The sequence below is a fragment of the Acomys russatus genome, chromosome 9 (assembly GCF_903995435.1).
Source record: "Acomys russatus chromosome 9, mAcoRus1.1, whole genome shotgun sequence".
NCBI lineage: Eukaryota > Metazoa > Chordata > Mammalia > Rodentia > Muridae > Acomys > Acomys russatus.
The window spans coordinates 8,522,518-8,546,795 of record NC_067145.1 but is presented as its reverse complement, the minus strand read 5'-3'; the positions used below and the strand labels follow the sequence as shown (position 1 = coordinate 8,546,795).

Here is a 24,278-nt window from a genome sequence, read left to right as displayed (position 1 = left end):
CCCCACTGGCAAACAACAGATGTAGTTTCAAATGCAGACAAGCATTTCCTTAGCCTTCTTGTTCAGTGGCATCATGATGCCAAGGCCTTTCAGAACCAGCCATACCCCTACACAGCAGGGACTAGATACATGCTATCTGTCAGTCACTCTGCAAAACAGGGGCACACTTCCCACCAGACAATAGCATGCAGACTGGCCTCCAGCGACTCACCAGCCGAAGGGAGCCCAAGAGTGATCTTAAGAGTCATTTTACCACATTGTGAATGGTAGCTATTTCCATAACAGAGACAGAAAGTACATGTAGAAAGTTGAAACAGGGCAAAAGCAAAACAAAGGCACCAAACCAACGGTGGCACACTCCAAATTTCCCGGTCAGAGCCAGTCACTGTTCCCTCTCCAGGCTCTCCCACAGACATGAGTGGGATCCCACTGTTCCCTCTCCAGGCTCTCCCACAGACATGAGTGGGATCCCACTGTTCCCTCTCCAGGCTCTCCCACAGACATGAGTGGGATCCCACTGTTCCCTCTCCAGGCTCTCCCACAGACATGAGTGGGATCCCACTGTTCCCTCTCCAGGCTCTCCCACAGACATGAGTGGGATCCCACCCTCATCTCCAGCTATCACGCCCAGGACTCTTGTGCTGGTTCATCTCATCAGTGTCCCTAGGAGTGTGTCACTTCCCCTTCGGTTCAATTGACATCACAAAAGTCTTAGGCACCGCCCAACGCTCTGGCAGTTTATCCTGGCAGCACCACCATAAAACACATGGCCAAAGTGGGTCAGTTACAGGCATGGGACAAGTAACGGACTGACTAGAAGGGTCCCTACATGAAGCTGATCTTGGAATCTGGGATATCCATCCTGCTTTCTTACGCCTATATTCAGCCTAAGGTGGTTAGCAGGCATGCCCTGCTCTTTGAAATGACTGTGCAGAGGTTTTTGTTGTTGTTGTTGTTTTGTTGTTGTTGTTGTCTGGTTTTTTGAGACAGGGTCTCTCTGTGTAGCCTTGGCTATCCTAGACTCACTTTATAGATCAGGCTGGCCTCGAACTCACAGTGATCCGTCTGCCTCTGCCTCTCAAGTGCTGGAATTAAAGGCATGCACCACCTGCCCAGCTTTTTAAAAAGTTGCACTTGCACTAAAGAGGATAAGTCTCTTGGAAACACAGACCTGAGTTGTATCACACTGCATCTAAGACACCTTAGCTCTGCTTCCAGAAAATCTAATATATAGCAGAGTGTATTAAAAACATGCAAGCTAAGGAAACAGGGGAAAGATGGCATTTCAGAGCTGAAACACTATCCATCTAGCAAAGAGCCCCAACACTGGAGGTGAGTGAAGTACCAATGCTCCCTGCCATCAGGTGGCCAGACGATTGCCATAGTCAGACTTCAAGAACTGAGGGCAGCACCACTGGAGGAGCTGGTCCAACCCACCAAGTATTTAGGACTCCAGAGCAAATGGTATCTACAAGACTAAGTAAGGATCACCAGGCATGGTGGTGCACACCTTTAATCCCAGCACTGGGGAGGCAGAGGCAGGCAGATCTCTGAGTTTGAAGCCAGCCTGATTTACAGAAAGAGTTCCAAGACAGCCAGGGCTACACAGAGAAACCTTGTCTCAAAGGGGGAAAAAAAAAAAAAGAGCAAGGGTCACAGATTTTAGAATTGGAATAGAAAAGTCCCCCTTAATCTGGAGGGCTTACTAGATCCCAGCGTTTCCCTGGGGCAACTCATAACCATTTATGATGAAAATGGGAAATTAATGCTGCACTGCATACATCTTGAGAACACTTAATAACATACATGAGCCTTCCAAACACCTTTTAGTTTCCTTGACAACATCCTGGATCTACTCAAAGCCCAAATATTTTCCCTCTGTAATTGTCAGTAACAGGGTCTATAACAGGGACCATGAAAAGATTATTTTGATGATCTTATTTCATCTAATGGAAAAGAATAACAATGGCATCTGTCTACTTCTGACTCCTTGATGCTTACATAAATCATAACCCAAGGCAGTTACCTCTTCTCCAGGATAAATGCTGTGTCGAATTCCTGTGCGCCTTGCTTTTGCACTGCATTTGCAAAGTGGTCCATCATTCATCTGTCAGAAATAGAATGCAATTCAGTGTTATTGGAGGAAGAGCCACACAAGGCACACGATGCTTCAGAAACTGTGAGCTTTAACGTCATGAGTACTGAGGCTGTCAAGATTAGGAGATTAAATGGATGTTCCAAAGCCAATAAAGCTGCCAACTGTCGATAACAGCTGATAAAAGGAAACTGTATGACAACGCTGGAATCCCAAGTCATGTGTGCAGCCAAGCAGGACGTATCAGTGTCAGCACACTGTTTGCTCCTATTGTCTCCCACTCTCTGAAGGACTTTCTCCTTTTTCTTTTCTCAGAAAAAAAATGCCGTTCACACACAAAGACAGGTATACTTCATATCCTAACGATATGAAGACTTTGAATTAGTCTGCTCTGAAGATGACCTACAGAATAAATGTTCAAAAAACAAATATGTATGAAGCAGAGGGGTGTTGGGGGGAATGTCCAGAAGAACTTAAAAAAAAAAAAAAAAACAATTACTTTCCTTTTCTCGGTTTCCTTGTCCTTTTCTCAGTTAAGTGGGCAACGTTAAATCCTCAGACAGAGCAGAACGCACCAAGCAGAAGAGGACAACTATTACAGAATCTGTGAGCTCAAGTAACATGTATTTGAGAAAGGACAAGTAATACACCTAGATTTTAAGAGAAGGGCTGGAGAGATGGCTCAGAGGTTAAGAGCACTGACTGCTCTTCCAGAGGTCCTGAGTTCAATTCCCAGCAACCACATGGTGGCTCACAACCATCTATAATGTGATCTGATGTGCACTGTATACATAATAAATAAACAAATCTTTTTTAAAAAAAGAGAGAGAGAGAGAAGAAGAAGAAACTCCATGTAAGGGATGCACCACTGGAGTGGCTGCAGTGCCGCCCCACTAAACAGAAAGGATCATAGATGTGTGAAGGCCAAACATGAGCTGAAACCAAAATCTCCAGAAACGTAACAGCCAGTTTCCAGGCCGAGGAGACGGCTCAGTCGTTAAAGCACTTGCCTCACGGGTGTGAGGACCTGAGTTGAGAACCCACACACAAGGCCAGGGTGCTGGCGCACGCCTTTAACCCCAACACTCGGGAGGCAGAGGCAGGCAGATCTCTGAGTTTGAGGCTAGCCAACAAAGCAAGTCCAGGACACCCATGGTGAAAGAGAAACCCTGTCTCAAAAAACAACAAAAAAGAACCCACACACAGCCAGGCATGGTGGCACACGCCTGCAATTCTAGAACGGGAAGACGGGCGGTAGAAATGAGCAGAGGCCTGGGAGCACAGACCAGCTGGGCTGGCCCAAGAGGCAAAGTTCCAGGCCAATGAGAAAATGTGCTGCCAAGAAATGGTGGGCGGTCCCTGGGGACTAAAGCTGAGCTTGTGTTCTGACTAAACTCCATGCACATACACACGCACCCACACTTAGGTGCAGGCGTGCCGGTTCCAGGATTTTATCTAGTATAAGTGTACTAAAAATGAATTGTTTTTTTCATTCCCTAAATAACTACTACTGACACAGTGTTATATTGCATTAGGTATTTTAAGTAATCTAGAGATTTAAAGCATAAAAAAGGAGTGTGTTACTTCTACATAAATACTACACTATATTCATAAGACTCTACATCTGAGGATTTTCGTATCTGTGCAGGCCCTGGAACCAATCTCCCTAGACACTGAGGGGGATGGTATATTGATAGGTATATATATTTTTTTAAGTTCTAGGGATTTGTAATTCATTGCACTCAATTAAAATATAAATGAAAATATCTTGATGAGACTTTGGCAAGAAATAGTAAAGGGAAAAACTTAAACTCTTTGTAGCCTTTTGGGAAATCTAAAGCTCCAGGAGGTAGAGCAAAAAGGTAACAGTACCACCTGAAAACAACGTTGGGGTATGACCTGAAGCAACAGCTGGCAAGAGAGCAGCCTAATAACTTCCCATCACACATCACAGCAGACTCCTAGTGCCAGTCATGGCTCCAGGGGAGCGGACAAGCAGCCCACACTCCTGCCATGCCCCCGCCTGCGCCCGACATGGACAAGGTTCAGGCTAGGAGGACAGGAAGCCAGGCACAATACAGAGAACAGCAAACCAACAAGGAGCCCTCCTAGCAAGGATGAGCAGAGCAGTAACACACGCAGCAAGGACTGTACAAGACTGCAGGGCCAGTGCACAGTGCTGAAAAACACAAAGAAGCAACAATGCACTGCCAATGTCTGTGTCACTTCTACCGCAGAAAACATAACTCCTTCATGTGGATAAAAAAGAAACTACTAAGTGCAGTAGCATCTGTTTGGAACACCAGCACTCAAAAAGCTGAGGCAGAAAGAGTCGCAAGTTCAAGGTCATCCTGGACTATCCATAAAAATATGATGGTTTAAAACACCTTGAAAATTTGCAAATGTTTCTATTCAACTCCAAGGCATAACAAAGTACATTTTTCTCAGTCACTTCAATTATATTAATCCTTTTTTTTAAAACTGAAAAGTGGGGCTGAAGAGATGGCTCCTCTCCCATGCAAGCCGAGTATACCCATTGGGTGGCTCACAACTCTATGTAACTCCAGTTGCAGAGAACCCACTGCCCTGTTCTGGCCTCCGTGAGCACAGGGCATGCACGTGGTACACAGAAAGACATGCAGGCAAAACATCATACACTCAAAATAAAAGAAAATAACAATAATAAATTTTTTTAAAAGCTTGAAATAGTTGTTATCTAATAAGAATCAGAAAAAATTCTAACTATTGCAAATGATATAAATTTATTCATAAACTGTAACTGTAACTGGTAGATTATTGTACAAGCAAGTAGAGACATGTCTTATTATGTGTAACAAATTCATATCCATACAAGACACATTTTCATGTGCACTGTGTACCTGTGAGATACAAATGTGTTAATGAAGATACCATTTTTAGAGGCAAGCCCTGTGGCACAAGCCTGTGAGCCAGCACTGAAGAGGCCAGCCAAAACTACAGTTAGATCCTGTCCCAACAACACCAAATATCTATTTACAGATATTGTTTTCTATCAGATATTATGTCAAAACCAAAATAATCAAAAAAGACATTTTTTTTAATGTTCCAGCTCAACCAAGAAGAGAATTTACAGAAACCCACAGCTGTAACCGACTAAAACAAATGTAATCATATAGATCAGCTCTGTTCATAGCTCAGCAGCAACGTCCCCTCCAGGTGAACTGCCGTAAAAAGGCCACATTCCTCCCTCCTCCCGCCATTCATCTGCCCCTACTGCAAGTTTAATGACTATCACCACTACCCCATACTGCACGAGGTCACAAACGCTGTCAACGTGAGTCAAGAAACAGCTGTTCTGTGCTCACAGTTTGCAGTTGAGCTCTGAGGCTGGAAGGAAAACAGCTCTGAAAAATGACACACAGCCCAGGGAGCACAGTTCCATTTCAACACCAGCCAGCATGCATCTGCTCAGGCCTGGGTCGTAAATGTGATGTGTAGGGTTTGTGACTTGCACAGCAAAATCATAGAAATGCCCACACCTGGCCCGGGTCGTTGTACCAAAGTTCATCATGGAGTCGGTCGGGGTGAGCCTTTTTGCGCTTAATCTCTGCAATGACATCGAACACCTCCGAGTCTGAGCTGCTCGAACAGGTGCTATCCTCGTCTGACTCACACTCAGATTCACTGGAACTCTCTAGCAGAAGTGGGAGAAAGCACAGCAGAAGTTCATGAATGTAACAAAATGGTTCTGCAAAGACTTTCAAACACCCTAAGCCTCTAGAGGTAAGGGGCGGCTGGATCACTGCTTACTCCGCTAGGAAAGTTTTGAGGGGTCAGTCAACACCAAACCCTGCTAAGCAATGCCATGAAAACACACAGTTCAGAATGCTGCCATAATCTAGCTGGGAAAACCATGAAAATATAGATTTTTATAAAGAAAATGAGAGGCAATAATGACCAATATCAAATTAAAAATAACACAGTAGCTTTACACTTGAAAAATGGTATTGATTCAATGAACAGCTAGTCTACTGAGCCCGAAAGGTCAGTGGCAATTTCACAGAAGGAGCAGTTGCGACTCAGCCACTGGGCAGAGGAGGAAGGGTGACAGAGAATAGAGCAGGGTCATGTAGTCAGGAAATGGAGACAGGCCTGGGGTAGGCTCTGAGCACAGCAGAACCACACTGGGAGGGATGAGGGTAGAAGCACCCCCAAATGCTAGACTCTAGGCTACGCATGAAAGCCACACTGAAGATCTTACACTTTCTCTCTCAGTAATAACAATAAAAGATGTTAGTCCTTTCTGAATGTGGTGGTTCACGCTTGTAGAGGCAGGGGAGTCAAGAGTTCAAGGCCATCCTCTGCGACATAGTGAATTTGAAACCAGGTTAAACTAAATGTGACTCCCTCTCAAAGAACAGAGAAAGACAGAAAAGAGTTTAGTTCCTGAAAATAACTGCATGAAAACAGAGAGTTGTGATGTGTGAAACAAGCCACAAGAGGCAAATACTACGTGATTCCACTTAGGTGAAGTGTTCGAAGCCATCAGATTTAGAGACAGAAGGTGGTGGGAGTTCAGGGAGATTGGGGGGGGGGGGGTGCTTTCTGCACTTTTGCCTAATGGGAACATTTCAGTTTTACAGGATGAAGAGGACTGCAAACTGGCTGCTGGCAATTCACATGTACTTAATAACAAACTAGATGAACCAAGTGGTTACAATAGAAAAGTTTGTTGTGTTTTATTATAACTTGAAAAAAGAACCAGAAATTAACAGCATAATAAGAAAACCCAGTATCACAAAGTTTATCTTAAATAGACAATACTGACTGTCCCATTTTACAGTGGGGAAGCAGAGACACAGAGTCGCATGCCCAAAGTCTTTTGCCAAAGTCACTTAACACATAAAGACAAGGCATCTGAGTCTACAATTTTGCCACTACTGCACGGCATGAGACAAAATGAAACTGAGCAAGTGAGAGCCATACAGAAGAGGCAACAGCATATGGGATGTCTCACTGGGATCCTCACCTTTTGGCCAAGATCAAGTGTAGTAACATCTGTGCGGCATTATGTTAGCTGCTAAGGACACAAAGTGGCAAAAGGCATTTCTACGGGCATTTCTATCCTCAAAGATAACACATTAGCACACTCTGTAGCCTGCGATCCTGGCCCGTAAGAGGCTGCAGCAGGAGGACCACCATTAGCTCAAGTCTAGCCTGGGCAAGAGATTAGATTCCAGGAGACCTGGACTGCAGAGCGAGAGCCGGTCTCAAAACCCGGTGGGTGTGGAGACTCTCACTCTACTTCAAACCTAGAAGTTACACTTAAAAAATGTACATCGACATTAAAAGAAAAAAATCTGTGTGAGTAGGTGGACTTCACACAGAAGTGACAATTCCTCATCAAATACGGAGCACTCCACAGTAGAAAGAGCCAAGTGCATACCGCCTGCCCACTGTCAAGGGTTGAGGGCACAGGCTCCTTCCTTTAGAGGAACGCAGGAATACAGCATTTTCTGACTCTAAGGCTAGACAAGGCTGCAAGAGATAGACTTGTTAGCCTGCCTTATAAAAAAAATAAGCTCTTATTCATTCTGGGATGCAACTGAGAAAGTAAGGCCACATTGTTGGCTGACTATAGCTAAGGAAAATAAAACAACAGAAGGAAATATTTCAAGTTGGAATGCTAAAGGTATTTCCCCAAAGGCCAGGCCTAAGCAGTAATAAGGAGCAGTCTTGGGCTCTTCCACTCACCTAAATCTTCATCTAGCTTTGTCTTCGGAGGCTCCCACGGGGGCCGAGCAGCTTTGGCCTTCTCTTGCCTGTTCCCCAACTCTTCCTCAAATTTGTCATATAAGTCACGGAGCCTACTTGTTCCAACGACAGTAGAATCCCCCTTTTCAAAGTAAAGGATTAATATGAGAAGCCATAGTAACAATCGCCATACCAAGAACCTTTAACTACAAGATGCCATTTTTAAGCCCCCAGTGCAATCAGTATTTCAAAGGGAGACGCCACACACTGGCGTGTGGCCTCTGACGCAAACACACACTGCATGCCTGACAGCATGGGAGCTGTTTGCCTGTGCCCGTTGCATAGGACATTAAAAAACACCACAACCCCTGGAACAAAAGCAAAGACCCCTTCCCTCCTGTCTGCCCTATAAGCACATCTAACAAGCACAGGCCTTCTACAACAAAGTCTGCAAGGAGTCCTCTGCTGCTGCCCACTCTCCTTCCAGAATGAAATCACTGTAAATGTCAAGGCCATTTGGCCTAATAGCCTCAAAATGTAAAAAGCAGATCATTCACATTTAAAAGTAAAACCAAAGCCAGGCATTGGTGGCGCATACCTTTAATCCCAGCACTTGGGAGGCAGAGACAGGCAAATCTCTGTGAGTTCGAAGCCAGCCTAGTCTACAGAGGGAGTTCCAGGACAGCCAGAGCCGTTACAAAGACAAACCCTATCTCAAAAAACAAAACTAAAAATAAAAATAAAAAAATAAAAGCAAAGCAAATGACGATTATCTACCACCCAGAAGAGGAAGTGACTGCTTTTCATCAGTCCCTCCCAACTCTCAAGACTCTTGCTGCCTTGACAGTTCTGACATGTTTCCCACCTTTCTGGGCACCATGTGTGTGCCTGGTGCCTTGGAGGCCAGAAGAGGGTGCCAGAGTTAAAGTTGTTGTGAAACTGCCACTGGGGTGCGCGGAATTGAACCTGGGTCCTCTGTAAGAGCACTAGGCTGTCTCTAGCTCCCTCTTCTTAGGTCTTGAGCGGTGCACTATTAGCAGGGAAGCTGATAGGACAGCTGTGGTCTGGCATCTGCCTTTGGGCCTTGCTGTCCCTGGCACAGAAAGTGGTAAGAATGGCAGCTGTCATGGCAGCAGGTCTTGGGAATGAGGAGAAATGCAAACGGCCCCCAAGGTTGAGGAGCCCACAGGAGACATCAAGCAATCAAACTAGAACCTCTGCTTGATAGCACCAAGAACAAGACTCTGCCAGCAATTGAACGAATGAGAAAACATTTTCTCTAGAGCTCCAGAAAGAACAAACTGCCCTTCTGACACCTGGGTTTAACCAATGAGATGCAAGCTGAACTTCTGACCCCAGAGCTACGAAATGATAAACATTTTTAAAGCTTTATTATGACAGCAATGAAAACCAAAATCAGTGGAGAGGAGTGGCACAGCTCTGGAAAGAGAAGAAAGGGGAACTTGGGCAGGGTACATGTCCTTTTAGCCTACAAGCGGACAGAGGTAAGAACACGGTGCTACACAGTGCCGTTCTGGAACTGGAGGATTCTCAAGACAACATCAGAATGCTACTCTCAACCACTAACCAAACGCTGGCCATGGCCTCCCTCTACACACCTCGTAAGGAAACTAAACTGACTCATTCAAGAAGCAGTCTTACTTCTATGGAAGCAAGCCTAGCTAACAGAACACAGACACTGTGGGGCTCAATTAGGACAGTATGAGCAAGCTGGAATGAAGTGTCAGCACCATGAAAGCGCCCAGCATACGCACTCTCCCACATGCCATGCCTCTATGAATCCTCAAATCCTTTTCTTCCAAACTCAAGGGGATCCTTCAAGCTCTGCACCGGTCTGGGTCAAAACAGAAGCGACTACATATTCAGTAGAGGCTGCACTACAGGGCCAGCAAGATGGCTTAACAGGGAAGGACACTTGCTGCTGAGCCTGACAACCTGAGGTCAGTCCCCATGCCTGGTGGGAGGGAACCAGCTCCCACAAGCTGTCCTGTGATCACACACGTGCGTTGTACACTCACATATACAAAATAAATAAATGGTTTTTTTTAAAAAACTGTACTTCAAATGTGGGTTTTTAATCTTTTCCCAAATTAGCAAATAAGTATGATCACCGCCTGCTAGGTGCTGGCAGGGAGACGTTGCTCTTAGGCAGCCATGACTAAGAGACTCAATCTGTACTCTACTGCACACTATGCTGCCAGGAATTCTGGGACACATGTTTCAAGAACTTTACATGACCTACAATACTTCATTACAAGACAGGCTCTGTATAAGTAGAGAGTAGACCCTAGGTGTTCTGAGCACACTTCGCGTAGAGCAGGGTCAGCTATGACATTTGGTGGGCACATTAGATATATCTTGGGCATACGACAGCTTCAACTTGCAATGGTGTTGTTGAATGCAGCCCTGCACTAAGTCAAGGAGCATCTATCTTCACAAAATCCCAAAGAGCAGACCGCATCTTATCTGATCTCATGCACTAGCCCCACCTGGTCCCCTTCATGAGCCTAACCCACTAGTCACTGTTCCACTCACTCATTTAACTAGTGAGCCTCATTCCCTGTCTGCCTTGTATCAGCTATGAGCCTAATTTATAATTATGGGGCTAGCATAATTCTTACAGGAAGGTCGATGATGTACTCCAAACAAAATGAAACCCAAATCTTTACCTCTCATTTGGGACACACACACACCCCACTGTACACGAGGTATAGGTTAGAGGTTCTGACACTACCAGTATTAAGGCCATTAGCATCAAAGAATGAAGAATAGTTCAAGCTACTACATACTCTTGGCCTTTGGTGTTTCTCAAAGCTTTTGCCCCATAGTGATTTTCAACTTGGATGAGAAAGTGCCCTATGGGCCATGTATAAACACTTGGTCCCCAAGTGGTAGCTCTGCTTGGGAAGGCTATGGACCCTTTATGAGGTGCAGACTAGCTGGAGGAGCCATGTCTCTGGGGAGCGGGCTCTGAGCGTGTACAGCCTCACCCTGCCTCCAGCTCTTGCTCTTTGCTTCCTACATGCCACTGAGATCTCTTTTCTACAGCCAGAGCATCCTGAAGTCGCCAGAAGACACAGAGGTAGGGGCCTGGCTGGTACTCTGACTACTGCTCTCAGCTTCCCACTCCAGCCAGCTGCTGCCATGCCAGTCTCTGTCATTTTGGCTAAGCCTCTGGAACCATGAGCCAAAGTCACTTTCTCCCTTAAGTTGTTTCTGGTAGTGATTATTTTATCACAGCAACAGGCAAGCAACTGATAACAGGGAACAGATGGCCGCATTTGAAGTCAGTTTTGGTTCTCACCGCTGGGGAAGGGTGCTATTAGCATGAAGTGGATAGGGCCTACAGATGCTGCCTGCAAAGAGTTATCTGGCCTAAATGCCAACAGTGCTGCGGTGGAGAAACCCTAGTGGACAGTCTGCCTCAGACCTACCACCTGATCCATGGGGTCACTGGAATAATAGCTTTCTGAATGTGTACATCGAATCCACACAGGCTTAAGAAGCTCTTCGTCCTCCTCCTCAGTTTTGTCAGGAGGCGCCTCCTCTGGCTCTTTTTCTTTGATGGAAGTGTAGCTCTTCTCTTTGCCAGAGCTCTGGCTGTCACTCCATCTGTCTTTTTCCTCCTCCCAACGAGCTCTCTTCTTCTCTCTGCTTGGAGAACGACTTCAAAAGAAGGGGGTGGAGTAAGTTATTAAAAATAACGTTCCATCGATCAAGCTCCCTGGTGCATTTCCACCTACATGCGAACGCCATGCCAATGCACCATGCCAGCTTTCACTAAACCAGTGATTCCCAAATGCCAGTCTGCGAGCATCAGAATCACCTGGTTTATCTGCATAAAAATACACATTCCCAGGCCCTACCCCCAGATTTACTTACTGATTCATAATCTCCGGGGGTGGGGCCCAAGAATCTGTATTTTTAACAATCTCCCCAGGTAATTCTGGTGTGCATCCAGCAGATTCAGGAGCAACTGGTAAACCATAACTCCTGGAAGAAAGAGATACTTAGAAAATATTTGGAAATCTCTACTTATGGACAATTTAATCAGTTGCCATGGCAGCAAGTCTTGGGAATAAGGAGAAACACAAACGGCTCCCAAGGTTGAGGAGCCCACAGGAGACATTAAGCAATCAAACTAGAACCTCTGCTAGTTTTGAATCTTTCATATACTCTTTGCCAAAATAATTTTTTAAAGCTTCTTAAAGTGTGGCCTCCACTTGGCTATGGATTTAGCCTGGCAGCTAATACAAGGGAAACAGCACTAACACTCCCACTCTTGCGCTGGACAAACAGACTTGAGTATTACTACTGAGGCAGTCGAAACTGTGGCTAATTTTGGTCCTCAAAATACTAATGTCAACTTAGTTAATAAAGAGGATAAGAAATCTACTACCCTTGGATTCCTGGGGCTTAAAATACATGAAGATTAAGCCTACAGATGTACTTGAAGGGAAAATCCATAGTGTAGATTCTAACTTAAGCCTGTGAAATTTAGATAGGACCTAAGTCCTTCAAAAAGACAGCTAATGAGAGTAGCCACCATGTTGTTAAATCAGTGGCCCCATCATCCACTAATAAAGTTAGTACTATCCAATGAAGTTTACCCTTAGATTAAAGGCAAAAATTATTTTGAAACAGGCATGGTGGCTTGTTGTGCTCTGAATGAAATGGCCCCCATAGATTCCTAAGAAATGGCACTATTAGGAAGTGTGGCCTTGGAGTGGGTGTGGTCTTGCTGGAGGAACTGTCACTAGGGGATGGGCTTTGGGGTTACAGAAGCTCAAACCAGGCCTAGTGGCTCGCCCTGCCTGCCTGCTGCCTTCAGACCCACACGTAGAACTCTCAGCGCCTTCTTCAGTGCCATGTCTGCCTGCCGTGCTTCCCACCATGATGACAATGGACTAAAGCTCTGAATGGTAAGGCAATCCCAGTTAACTGTTTTCCTTTATAAGAGTTGCCATGGTCATAGTGTCTCTTCACAGCAAGAGAAGCCCTATGACGCAGCTCATGCCTGTGACCTCAGTGCTTAGGAGGACAAGACAGGAAGACTGTTGAGTTCCAAACCTCCCTGATACACCAGTTAAGTTCCATGCCAGCCTGGGACCAGATGAGACCCAGTCTAAAGAATTTCTGTAAATTCATCACTTCTCAGCTCTTTGGCAAAGATCAAGTGTAAAAATGTCTATAAATTCTAAACACCTGTATTACAAAATATATCATTAGTTTGGTTAGCAAAAACCAAAAAGCTCTATTCAAAATAAAATATGCAGGGCCAGTGAGATGGCTCAACAAATAAAGGTGCTTGCTGCCAAGCCTACAAGTGTAAGCTCCAGATCAGAGTGGTGAAAGGACAGAACCAACTTCTAGGAACAGTCTTCTCACTTCTCCACGCTCACACACAGAAAGGAAGGAAGAGGGGGTGGGTACGCGTGTCTGCTATAGAAGAAGAGAGCGTCTTCCGGGTTCATTAGTACATGCCTACAATCCCGGCATTGAGGAGGCAGAGGGAGGAAGACTGGTCCAAGTTTGAGCCTGACTCGTTGAAATACCAAGTTTTAGGCCAGACAGAGCTACATGGTGAGACCCCATCTCAGTAACAAAAAAATAAAAATAAAAAGCAAAGAAAGACAAAGCATAACCATATAACAAAAATTATCACAAATACCATTATAGATAACAATCACCTTCTGTGAACATACTTAAATATTCTTAATCAAAATCCTCTATCTTAACACTACTATATCCGAAGCACTTTTCACAAGTTCTGTTCTGTTCTGGCACTTTGTAGGCTGGGTCTCATGTAGCCCAGGCTGGCCTCAAACTCCCTATGCAGCTGAGGGTAGATCTGAACTCCTGACCCTCCTGCTTCTACCACAAAAGTGCTGGAATTAAAGGACGAAGCATCACACGCTTTTCTTCTCCTCTTACGTGTCTGTACTGTAATTTTACAAACCTAGTGCTAGTCATGTATGTCAGCAGTTTTCTCTGCTGTGAACACCACCATGGCTTCTCTGCACATCTGTCAGATCAATCACCAAAGTGTGCGTGCTGTTTTTCAGCCCTCTCTGCATATACCCATCAAAACACATGCCCAGCGTGGTGGCGCACGCCTTTAATCCCAGCACTTGTGAGGCAGAGGCAGGTGGATCTCTGTGAGTTTGAGGCCAGCCTGGTCTACAGAGTGAGTCCAGGACAGCCACGGCTCTGTTATACAGAGACACCGTGTCTTTTTTTTTTTTTTTTTTTTTTTAAGATTTAATAGCATCTATTTTCATGAGGCATGTCTAAGAAACCTTGTCTTGAAAAAACAAAAACAGAAAAACAACACATGCAAGTTCCCATTTCCATGCATGTCATCAAAATAGTTCTTTTAAAATCTTTGCCATTGTGATGAAAAAGTAAATTAACGCAATTAAATTTTGTCTGATAATATATACACACACACACACACACACACACACACACACACATATATGTATATATAAAACACATTCTGATTAGTCTACCTGCCCCTTCTCTTATAAAACTTTGGGGTGCTTCATGAATTTACATGTCATTCTTACACAGGGACCATAATCTTTATAACATTCTCATTCTTTTGGGATCTTAGCTGCTGAAGTGTGCATACCACCTATGCCATGACTACAATTCCTGTCTTGTAAATATTCTGGTCATGTTACTGCCCCAAACAGAACTCATTTCCTTATCTCTTTCTTCACCCCTCACAATAAGAAACACCAGACCTCAGGATGATGGCTGGCTATTCGTTCCCTGCTCCAACACATGTGATCAGTTATCAAGTGCTCATTACTACTGCCATGAGCTAAGTGTTGCAGCCATCAGGACCCCTTCTGCGGCAGACTGGTACTGTGACCTCCGGGGCTGAGCATCTCAGACTCGCAGAGCATGTCTCTACACTCAGGCCTCCACACACATTCTTCTCGCTTCTCCTTCAGGCCTTGTTCCCTACTCTGCTCCTTCAGGCATCAGTAAACTTTCTCTATGTCCACTCCATACTAGATCTTTCATTGCTGGGTTCCCAGAAGAACATGAGATTGCCCTATAAAAAGCCCTGGACTTTTATTCTCCCCTATTAAAAAGTAAGTATCACATTTACAACAGCACAATACCTACGGGGAACAACGATGCTGGGTTTTGGGTTCTTTTTTGTTTTTTTTGAGACAGGTTGCCTTGGAACTCACCCTGTAGACCAGGCTGGCCTCGAACTCACAGAGACCCGCCTGCCTCTGCCTCCCAAGTGCTGGGATTACGGGTGTGAGCCACCACGTACTTCACCTGCATCTCTATAATACTCTGTATCACACTCAGCATATACATCTTCATTTGCCACTTTTAGCTACAGGCTCTTTCAAAGAACCAAGCTTTGCATGTATTTCCAAATTTAGTTACGTTGCTATAGTGGTTTCAATTTCATTAACTTATTTTATACTTAAATTGCTCTTTTATTCTTTTCTTTTTTTTTTTTTTGAGACAGCCTTACTCCCCAGCCCAGGCTAGTCTGAAACTTAGCATTATAGCACAGGCTTGCCTGAAACTTTAGTGACCCTGTGTCAGTCTCCCAAATGTTGGGACTACAGGTGTAAGCCACCACACTCAGTTCCTTACATTGCTTTTTTTATCTGATTTTCTTATTTGCTACCTATTTTTAAAGTCAAATACTCACATAATTATATACAGTTAACATTCATTTCATACTTATTTTAGGATTGTTCTCAGTGTTTAACGTATTGTATCTCAGTGACACTTCCCTAGCCAGTAGGGAGAATATAATTACTCTTATTTTACATGTAAAGAATTATGGCTTAGGGTGGATAACTGTACCTAGTATCAAAGCTGAGAAAGCTAATAATCAACCTTCAGTGTGTGAGACTCCAGGACCTACTCTCAACAGCATGAACTAAGACCACAGATTTACTTTTACACATAGAAATGATGTCTTAAGCTATAGCAATCATAATTGTGATGTTTAGTTTGCTAAAAAGGGTAGAACTGAATACTTCACTCTTTTCTCTCAAACAAGTAAATTTAAGAGCATAATTATGAATTTCAAGCTTTTTATATAGACTTATATTTTTAATCTAGACTTATTAGTTCATAGTCTTACAGCACTGAGGATGGATGGATACATAGAAACCTGCACACATACACATACATACACACATACACACACACACACACACACACACACACACACACACACACACACGACACTTTTTCTAATTTGGGGACACTTATCAAGACTTTTCTCAAACACCATCAGTGTCTGCATTATACTTCCCAGGCCAGAGCTGTAATGAAAACTTGGCAGACAACTGCACAAAAATTTGACTTTTAAGAGATAATCCTTCAATTGCTTACCTTCCAGATCTCTTATACTCTTTTTTGTAGGACCTTTCCGGAGACGGTGATCTGCGGTTGTCCCGGTGCCTGTGTCTCTCTCGTTCCCGCTCTCTTAAAGGAAATAATACACAGAGTTGTTTTCAGCAAAAAGACTCAAAAACACCACCATCTCTTCACTGAACTATCTTCTAAAGAAATGGCCAACATCTAAGAAAATGTTAGGGACTATTCCTACTTAGTCACCCTGAGTTTACTAGAAGGACACACATAGTCTCCACATGGGGAGTATTGGAAGTCATCCCCAGCGCGGAGCACTCAGCAGAAGCCATCATGATCTTCTCCAGACCGCCTAAACCTATAGCAAACGCATTCAAGAAAGAACTCCTTTACCTACTGGTTTCTAGAAAACCATTTATTTAACAAATATGCAGACTCAAGGTCTAATAGCAAAGATGAGAGCATGTGGCATAATCCACGAGCTGAGCCTTATGGAGAAGGGGCCTGCAAGACTGCAACGTGAACACCTGGCTTCTACTTTCCTCTAGAAAAGAGACCCAAACAGAAGATTTACCAAAAGTGAAAAGGGAATGGGAGACGCAGAAATCTTTCAGTAAAAACCTATAACATAGTAACAGCGTGAGTCTATCTGGCAAGTGCAGTGAAGATCGAGAATAAAGATCCAGTGTCCAGGGTGTCTGCATCAGGACCACCAATCTAAGGGAAGTCAGCACCCAACTGAAGGAGAGGGAAGGGGCAGATAGCTAAATAAACTTTATTTGGAGTTTTAAGGTTTAGCATATTTATCAAATCTGACAATCTGAAATACTCCAAATTCCAGAACTTTCCGAGCAGGATGTAACACCTGGACTTTTCAGACCAGGGGTCAACAAGAAGAATTAATCTAAAATGTGCTGATCTCAAAAACAGCCCCATCCCATATCCAACTAGAAGAAACAGCAGCACAGTAAAATCAAGTCCAGAAGACTTCAGTGGGGACTTAGAAATTACTACACAAGATATTCTTCCCTTAAAGATGACCCCGTTCCCAAGAGGACTACTTCGAATAACATGATTCTGGAATACACAAGCCTCAGGTGAATACCAGCAGCCCAAAGTAAAACACACAGAGGCGGAAACTCATTCTCCATCTAAATATTTCTAAAACCATAGTTTCCATGGAGGGAGTAGTCTCAACCATAGAGTAAGGGCGTCAAAGACAGGACGTGGCTGCTGAAAGGCAGCTGCTTCTATTTCCAAAGTTAAAAGCCCAACTGAAGAACATTCTGTGGGTTTGTTTCTTTGTTTTTGTTTGGTTGGTTGGTTTGGTTTTTCGAGGCAGGGTTTCTCTGTTTTAGTCATGGCTGTCCTGGAGTCACTCTGTAGACCAGGCTGGCCTCGAATTCACTAGATCCGCCTGCCTCCACTGCTTCCCGAGTGTAGGGATAAAGGCATGCACCACCACTGCCCGGCTTCCGTGTATTTTTTAACATTTAGCCAATAAATTTATATCTAAGAATAATCTTTCATACAATTGCTCCGTCTGAGTGGGTAGACATTCAAGAGACTAATTTGGATACAAATGGACGTAATGAACATAATATAAATAGATGTAACTAGATGACAAATCTACTTAAACTAAGCATGTGTGTGTTATTTGTATGCAAGTTTTCCCAACATTCCTCCTTTCTTACAAACATTAAGCTGTTACTTGATCTTCCACGGTAACAAATGCATGTAACTCTTTCAATCTTGCAGTATTCAACCATACTTGGGGCACACGCAAGCAAGCACAGAAGCACTGCATTCTCCTGCTCTGGGCTATGGATGTGTTGTCCTGCCCTGTATTCCCACAATGGTGAACTGTAACCTGGAATGAGAGGCTGAAATAAACCCTTTTCTCCCCTAAATTGTTTCTTTAAGAGTATTTTATCACAGCAACAGAAGGAAAACTGGATAGAATGCATCTGTTAACATTTTTTTGTATTTAAAAAAATTGGTATTGGGGGAAAAAAAACAACATAAATCTAGAATTAAACAGTATTTTCAAATACAATTTTTCTCCACAAGAACATTTCTGTGCAGGATAATGGCTAAAGCCACTGTGAGATATAATTCTGATAAGCAGTCTTGCTTCACTTGCCAAAGGCAGCACCAAGAGTCAGAAAGCAAGCTCTATGCCTGAGCTGGGGATGTCCGTGCATCACCAGTTCCCAAAACAAAACACAGGGCTGTGCTCAATGATGACCACACGGAGCTAATTTAAATCTCCAATGATTAAAAACAACATGAAAAGCTTTCATGCCATGGGATCGTCACTAAAGCACAACGGTGTCACGAAGAGGAAAAAGGCTACATTCAATCTATACTGGTAATTTCGAAACATTCCTTTTCTTCTTGTTTTTTTTTTTTTTTTAAACAACTTATTTATTTGTCAGTCCTCTTCTAAAAAACTCAGAATCATGCCTCCCCCCTTTTTTTAAATAAATCAAAGTGCATGCCAAGTGGTGGTAGTGCCTTTAATACAGGCACTCAGGAGGCAGAAGCAGGAGGGTCTCTGAGTTTGATGAGGTGAGCCTGGTCCACAAAGTGAGTTCCTGGACAGTCAGCACTACACCAAGAAACTGTCTCAAAAAAAGTGAAGAAAAAAAAAAAAAAAAAGGAAAAAGTACACGTTTTTGTTGGTCTGCGGACAGAGAGAAGCTAGCTGTGTCTGCACCTCTTTGGCCTTATTAAAGAACTCCACGTGTGGGCTTACCTGCTCCTCTCATAGCTGCGGTGGCGAGATGGCGTTCTCCCCCGATCATAATCTGACCGGTAGCGGCTGTCGGGTCTTCTCCTTTCAGGGCTGCGGCCTCGCTCCCTGCGCTCCAGGGACCGATGCCTCTCACCTCGCCCATGACTGTGATCTCGATGCCTGTGGTCATCATAGTGCTTAAGCCTTTCTGGGGACCTTCTCTCACTCGGAGCCTTTGGGAGCGAGTATGGAGAGAGGTGTCTAAAATGGGGACTGCTGCTGTTATTAGCACTGGGTGGGAAAGAACTGGAGTTGTTCTGAAAACTGTTGAAATTGGGAGGTGGGAAACTGTGTGAGTACCCAGGGGGATACTGGTAATTAACCTGCTGCGGCACGACGGGCGGGGGTGGAGGGTGGGGCATGGAAGGAGGGGGTACCATGAAGGGGAAAGTGCCTTGTCCTTGTCCGGGAGGCGCTCCAGAGACTGGGGGGTTATTGGGACAAGGCACCGGAGGGGGCATGGGGGGAAAGCAGGGAGGCACTGGGAAGGGGTGCCTCATCTGGTGGTTGGGAAAAGGGGGCCTCGCTGGGCAGGGTGGGAGAGGTCCTTGTGCCGATGGTGGCATGGGTGGAGGGAAAGGTACAAAGTCTGGGCGCGGAGGCATAAAATTCGGGGCTTGAGAGTTCGAGAACGTGGCAGAAGGGGCACTTGGAGGGTCATATTGGTATTGCGCAGGAGACTGCTGAGGGTGAAGAAGTCTCAGATTCTGAGGCCTGAAAGCTGGTGCTGAAGGTCTGGCTCCATGCCCTCCTCTTCCCCGGGGGCACCCTCGTCCTGGGTGGAACGACATTCTGTGACTTTTTAGAGAAAAGAAAAAGAGAGATCAAAACATGGGCCTCACTAAGTCCCGCAGCGTGGAAGAAGAAAATGACTCCTGAAAGTTGTCCTGTGACCGACACACACAAAACAAATGTAAATTTTTAAGTAATTTAAAAAAAAAAACCTAATGGGATAGGGAGAACGTGGGTAACCAAGTTCAAGGCCCAGAACACATAAAAAAGGCAAACATGGTGGATGAGCTTGTGATCCCAGAGCTGAGACGGCAGAGATAGGATGATTGCTGAGACCCACTGGCCAGTCATACAGTAAGAGATGGGGTCACAAAACTACAGTGGGGTGATGCCTGAGGTCACCCTCTATCCTCTGCACATAGACACATCACTATGGAAACAGGTTTCCTGATGAGCCCCAAACCACTTCATCATTATCACCAAAATATGCAGCCCATACAAAATTGGTTTCCCTAAAATCTCTTTTTTATTTCCTTTTTTTTTTTTTTTTTTGAGGGGGAATGGGGTTAAGATGAAGTTTCTCTGTGTAGCCTTGGCTGTCCTAGACGTACTTTGTAGACCAGGCTAGCCTCAAACTCAACAGATCTGCTTCCCTCTGCCTCCCTGAGTGCTGGGATTACAGGTGTGCACCACCATGGCCAGCTTGAAAGTCTTTATAGCCAGCTTTCCTTTCTCCTGTCCCTTCCACACAGCCCACCACCACGTCAATCCTTGGACCACAGTTGCCCTCCTCCATCCTCCGTCATTTACTATCATGTCCACCACGTCAATCCTTGGACCACACAGTTGCCCTCCTCCATCCTCCATCATTTACTATCATGTCCACCACGTCAATCCTTGGACCACACAGTTGCCCTCCTCCATCCTCCATTTACTTATCATGTCCACCACGTCAATCCTTGGACCACACAGTTGCCCTCCTCCATCCTCCGTCATTTACTATCATGTCCACCATGTCAATCCTTGGACCACACAGTTGCCCTCCTCCATCCTCCATCATTTACTATCATGTCCACCACGTCAATCCTTGGACCACACAGTTGCCCTCCTCCATCCTCCGTCATTTACTATCATGTCCACCACGTCAATCCTTGGACCACACAGTTGCCCTCCTCCATCCTTCGTCATTTACTATCATGTCCTCCACGTCAATCCTTGGACCACACAGTTGCCCTCCTCCATCCTCCGTCATTTACTATCATGTCCTTGCCCAGATTGCACTCTTATCCTGCCCTAACCCAATCCACACACTCATTTTCTACAGTCTGGGTGCACCTTGCTATCACTCCCTTTTCCCCACTTCCTATAGGTTGCCCAGCCCAGCATCTCAATAGCTTGTATTTAAAACAACCTGCATTGCTCTGTACCACTCTGCTTTAGTCACCAAAAACCAGGCAACAACTCACATTTAAAATGAGCCAACAATTCATTCTCTGAAGGCGAAGTAGAAAAGAGTACTGTTGAACAACACTTAAGTGGGCAGGCTGAGGCACACATTACTTCAGTCAGTTTCTGCCAACACACCCCTGGCACACTCCAGCAGCCAGTTTATTGTCCTGCCACTACAGCTACTGACCGCTTTCTTCTACGGGCATCCTTACTCGCATCTCCATCTCTCCTCAATATTCACAATAGCTTTTTCTCCTATCAGACAGAAACACCTACACCATCAGAACAGATGTTACACCACCTTACCAAACTCCTCTGCATCCAACCCCAGGCCCAGTTTCCTGCTCCTGCCAAAGCTTATCTCCCTAGAATCACCATCTCCAAATCCACATCTGTGACTAGGGGGCCACTCTCAACCTGCCATCTCCCACCCTTCCCTACCGCCAGCCCCTTCACACCAGCATTTAAATGCCCAGTCTACTCAACACTGAATGCTTGCCGTGGCCGCCAGTTCTCCCTCAGCTTTGTACTTTCTCTTCTTCTTCATGTTCAAGCTTCCTGAAAACGCTGCTATGGATTAAATGGGTTTTGTTTCCTCAACATTCCTATACGCCTACATGTGATACATAGAGGAAGGGGCTTGAGGAAGTAACTGGGATTAAAGTAAGCCATGGGTATTATTAAAGTAAGTCATAAGTGTGGTAGTTTGAGTGAAAACAGCTCCCACATGTCCATATGTTTGAATGCTTGGTCCACAGTTAGTGGGACTGATTGGGAAAGATTAAAATTGCTGGAAGAGCTACGTCACTGTTGGTAGGCTTTGAGCTTTTTAAAGGCCAGACGAGGGCCAGGGCCAGTCTCAAATGCTTTCTCGTGCAAGAATTTCCTTATTGGTGGTGTCTCTTCACAGAAACGGAAGAGTAACTAAGACAATGGGGTAGTCTAACAATGAGGTTACTACCCTTATGTAAAAAAGGTGAGAGCGTGCCCTGTCTCTACCCGGTGAGGGAGGGCATAGCAAGAGAGCCACATGAACATCAAGTCAAGGGTCTTCACCACGAAAGCAAAGCTGAAACCTGACCATGCGGGTACCCTGACAAAAGTGTGCAGTCCTGGATTAGAGCCAGGGCCTTTATCTCTACAGTTACTGAAAAACGAGAATGCTCAACTCCCTTCCCAGTAAACATCAGACATACACCAGGGAACTGTCATCTTGAAAGCTTTTCCTCCCTTACCCCATTTAACTACAACTTCATTTCAAAACTGACATAATATATATATAACTATACCTTAATAAAAAGGTTTTGGGGTTTTTTTTTTTTTTAGCTATAAAATCTCTCTCGAACCCTGGCTTGCACAAAGACCAGCCTGCCTCTGACTCCCAAGTGTTGGGATTAAAGTCATATACCATTACTATTCAAAAGGGGGGCGAGGGTGTGGTGGTACATGCCTTTAATCCCCACACTTGGGAGACGGAGGCAGGCAGATCGGCAGGCAGATCTCTGTGAGTTCGAGGCCAGCCTGGTCTACAAAGCAAGTCCAGGACAGCCAAAGCTATATACAAAAATAAAAAAAAAATTTTTTTAAATCTGTCTCAAAAAACAAAAAACAAATAAATTAAAAAAAAAAAAAAAAGAGGCCTGGAAAGTAGCATAGTGGTTGAGCACTTGCCTACCATATGTATATTTCCTGGGTTCAATTCCCGGCACTGAAAAAGAATAAACTTTTTAAATAAATAAATATTAAAATAATAATAATAATTCCTACCATTTTTTAAAAAATAGTCCCTGAGTATTTCCTTAATTAGCTACAATATTATTCTTGCTGATCTTTTAAAAACCCCCACACTACACATAAGTCTTCTGTGATGGCTACTCTTGGTTGTCAATTTGACTAATCTGGAACTGAAACCCAACGGAGGAGGCCACATCTGTGAGGTGCTTTTGCACAATTGGAAGTGGGAAGAGCCACTTCTGACCCAGACGTCTTTAATCAATCTGTAATCCTGATCTAATATGGCCACACCCTCCGCTGGAGACCTGCATAAGGACATGGAAGAAGAAAGCTTCTGCTCTTTGCCTGCTTGCAAAATCCAGCATCTATTGAAGACCAGCTGAGACATCCAGCCTCAGAATTCCTGGACTTTCCATTCACAGCCGGGCACAGTTGGGTTAGCTGGGCAAGAGTCTGCAAGTTATCCTAATAAATCCCATGTCTATGTATATAGACATCCATTCTATAAATTCCTTAGCTCTAGGGAACCCTGACTCATCCACCTCCCTTAGACTTCCTGCTCTCACAGTGCTCTGTGCTGCTGCTTAGCAGGTCCTACAAGCATCACGGTCAAGCAGTTAACTATGGAAGCCTGTCTTCAGTGCTTCCTTGCAATCAAGAACTGCAAGCTCAATCAAGGGACAGCTCTAGCATGTTCTGTCACCTCTTCCAGTGTGGTTCCTGGCGCTACACCCAAAGTGCTAATGAGTTACTACATAGATAAAAGGATGAAGACAGCCCCTGGCCTTCCCCTCAGTATGAAACTTTGCCACCCTCTGTGGCCCACCACCTCTTCTCCAGGCTCTCTAAAGTGCCATCCTCAGCAGAGCACTTACCACGTACTGCCTTGCATGATGTATCCGCTAGAAAAGCAGCATCTTCCCCTCAGAACGCAAGTTCTAAAGACAGGAAGAATAAACTGTAAAAGCACATTTTCACAACGGCCAGAGCTATAAAGTAAGGTTTTGTTTTTGCTTACAATTATCTTATCAGTAATTTGTTTTGTTTTGTGTTTGTTTTTCCAGACAGGGCTTCTCTGCGTAGCCTTGTCTGTCCTGCCATCCAGATTAGTTGTGCAGTTGTGCTAACTCGAAACTATCGTTGCTAAACTGACTGAAAGCACAACCACCTCCCATCTCTGGTTTAATTAAAGATCGAAAGAGGTGCCTACTGCTGAGGGAAGACGTACCAGACTTATACTTCTGGATTTTTTGTTGTTGTTATTTTGTTTTGTTTTTAAAGGAAAGCAGGAAGATCCTTACTTCCTAGAGAATGCAAATTTTTAGAAGCTTTAGTCCCATGTAGAGTAAAAAT

General features: G+C 44.5%; 1 protein-coding gene across 2 annotated transcripts in view; it reads right to left on the bottom strand.

Annotated features, from left to right (window-relative positions):
- Positions 1-23,860, bottom strand: part of Drosha (drosha ribonuclease III) — a 104,518-nt gene extending 80,658 nt beyond the window's left edge. The window contains exons 1-8 of one of the 2 annotated variants that reach the window (XM_051150987.1): positions 23,801-23,860; positions 18,972-19,808; positions 16,235-16,327; positions 11,732-11,842; positions 11,284-11,515; positions 7,829-7,970; positions 5,614-5,768; positions 2,027-2,107 (exon numbers count right to left, since the gene is read on the bottom strand). In XM_051150987.1, the coding sequence (XP_051006944.1) occupies positions 2,027-2,107; positions 5,614-5,768; positions 7,829-7,970; positions 11,284-11,515; positions 11,732-11,842; positions 16,235-16,327; positions 18,972-19,808; positions 23,801-23,817 (1,668 nt within the window). In that variant the 5' untranslated portion in view covers positions 23,818-23,860. The remainder of the gene's footprint in view (positions 1-2,026; positions 2,108-5,613; positions 5,769-7,828; positions 7,971-11,283; positions 11,516-11,731; positions 11,843-16,234; positions 16,328-18,971; positions 19,809-23,800) is intronic. The other variant, XM_051150989.1, reaches the window with a different exon arrangement.
- Positions 23,861-24,278: the final 418 nt, after the last annotated feature.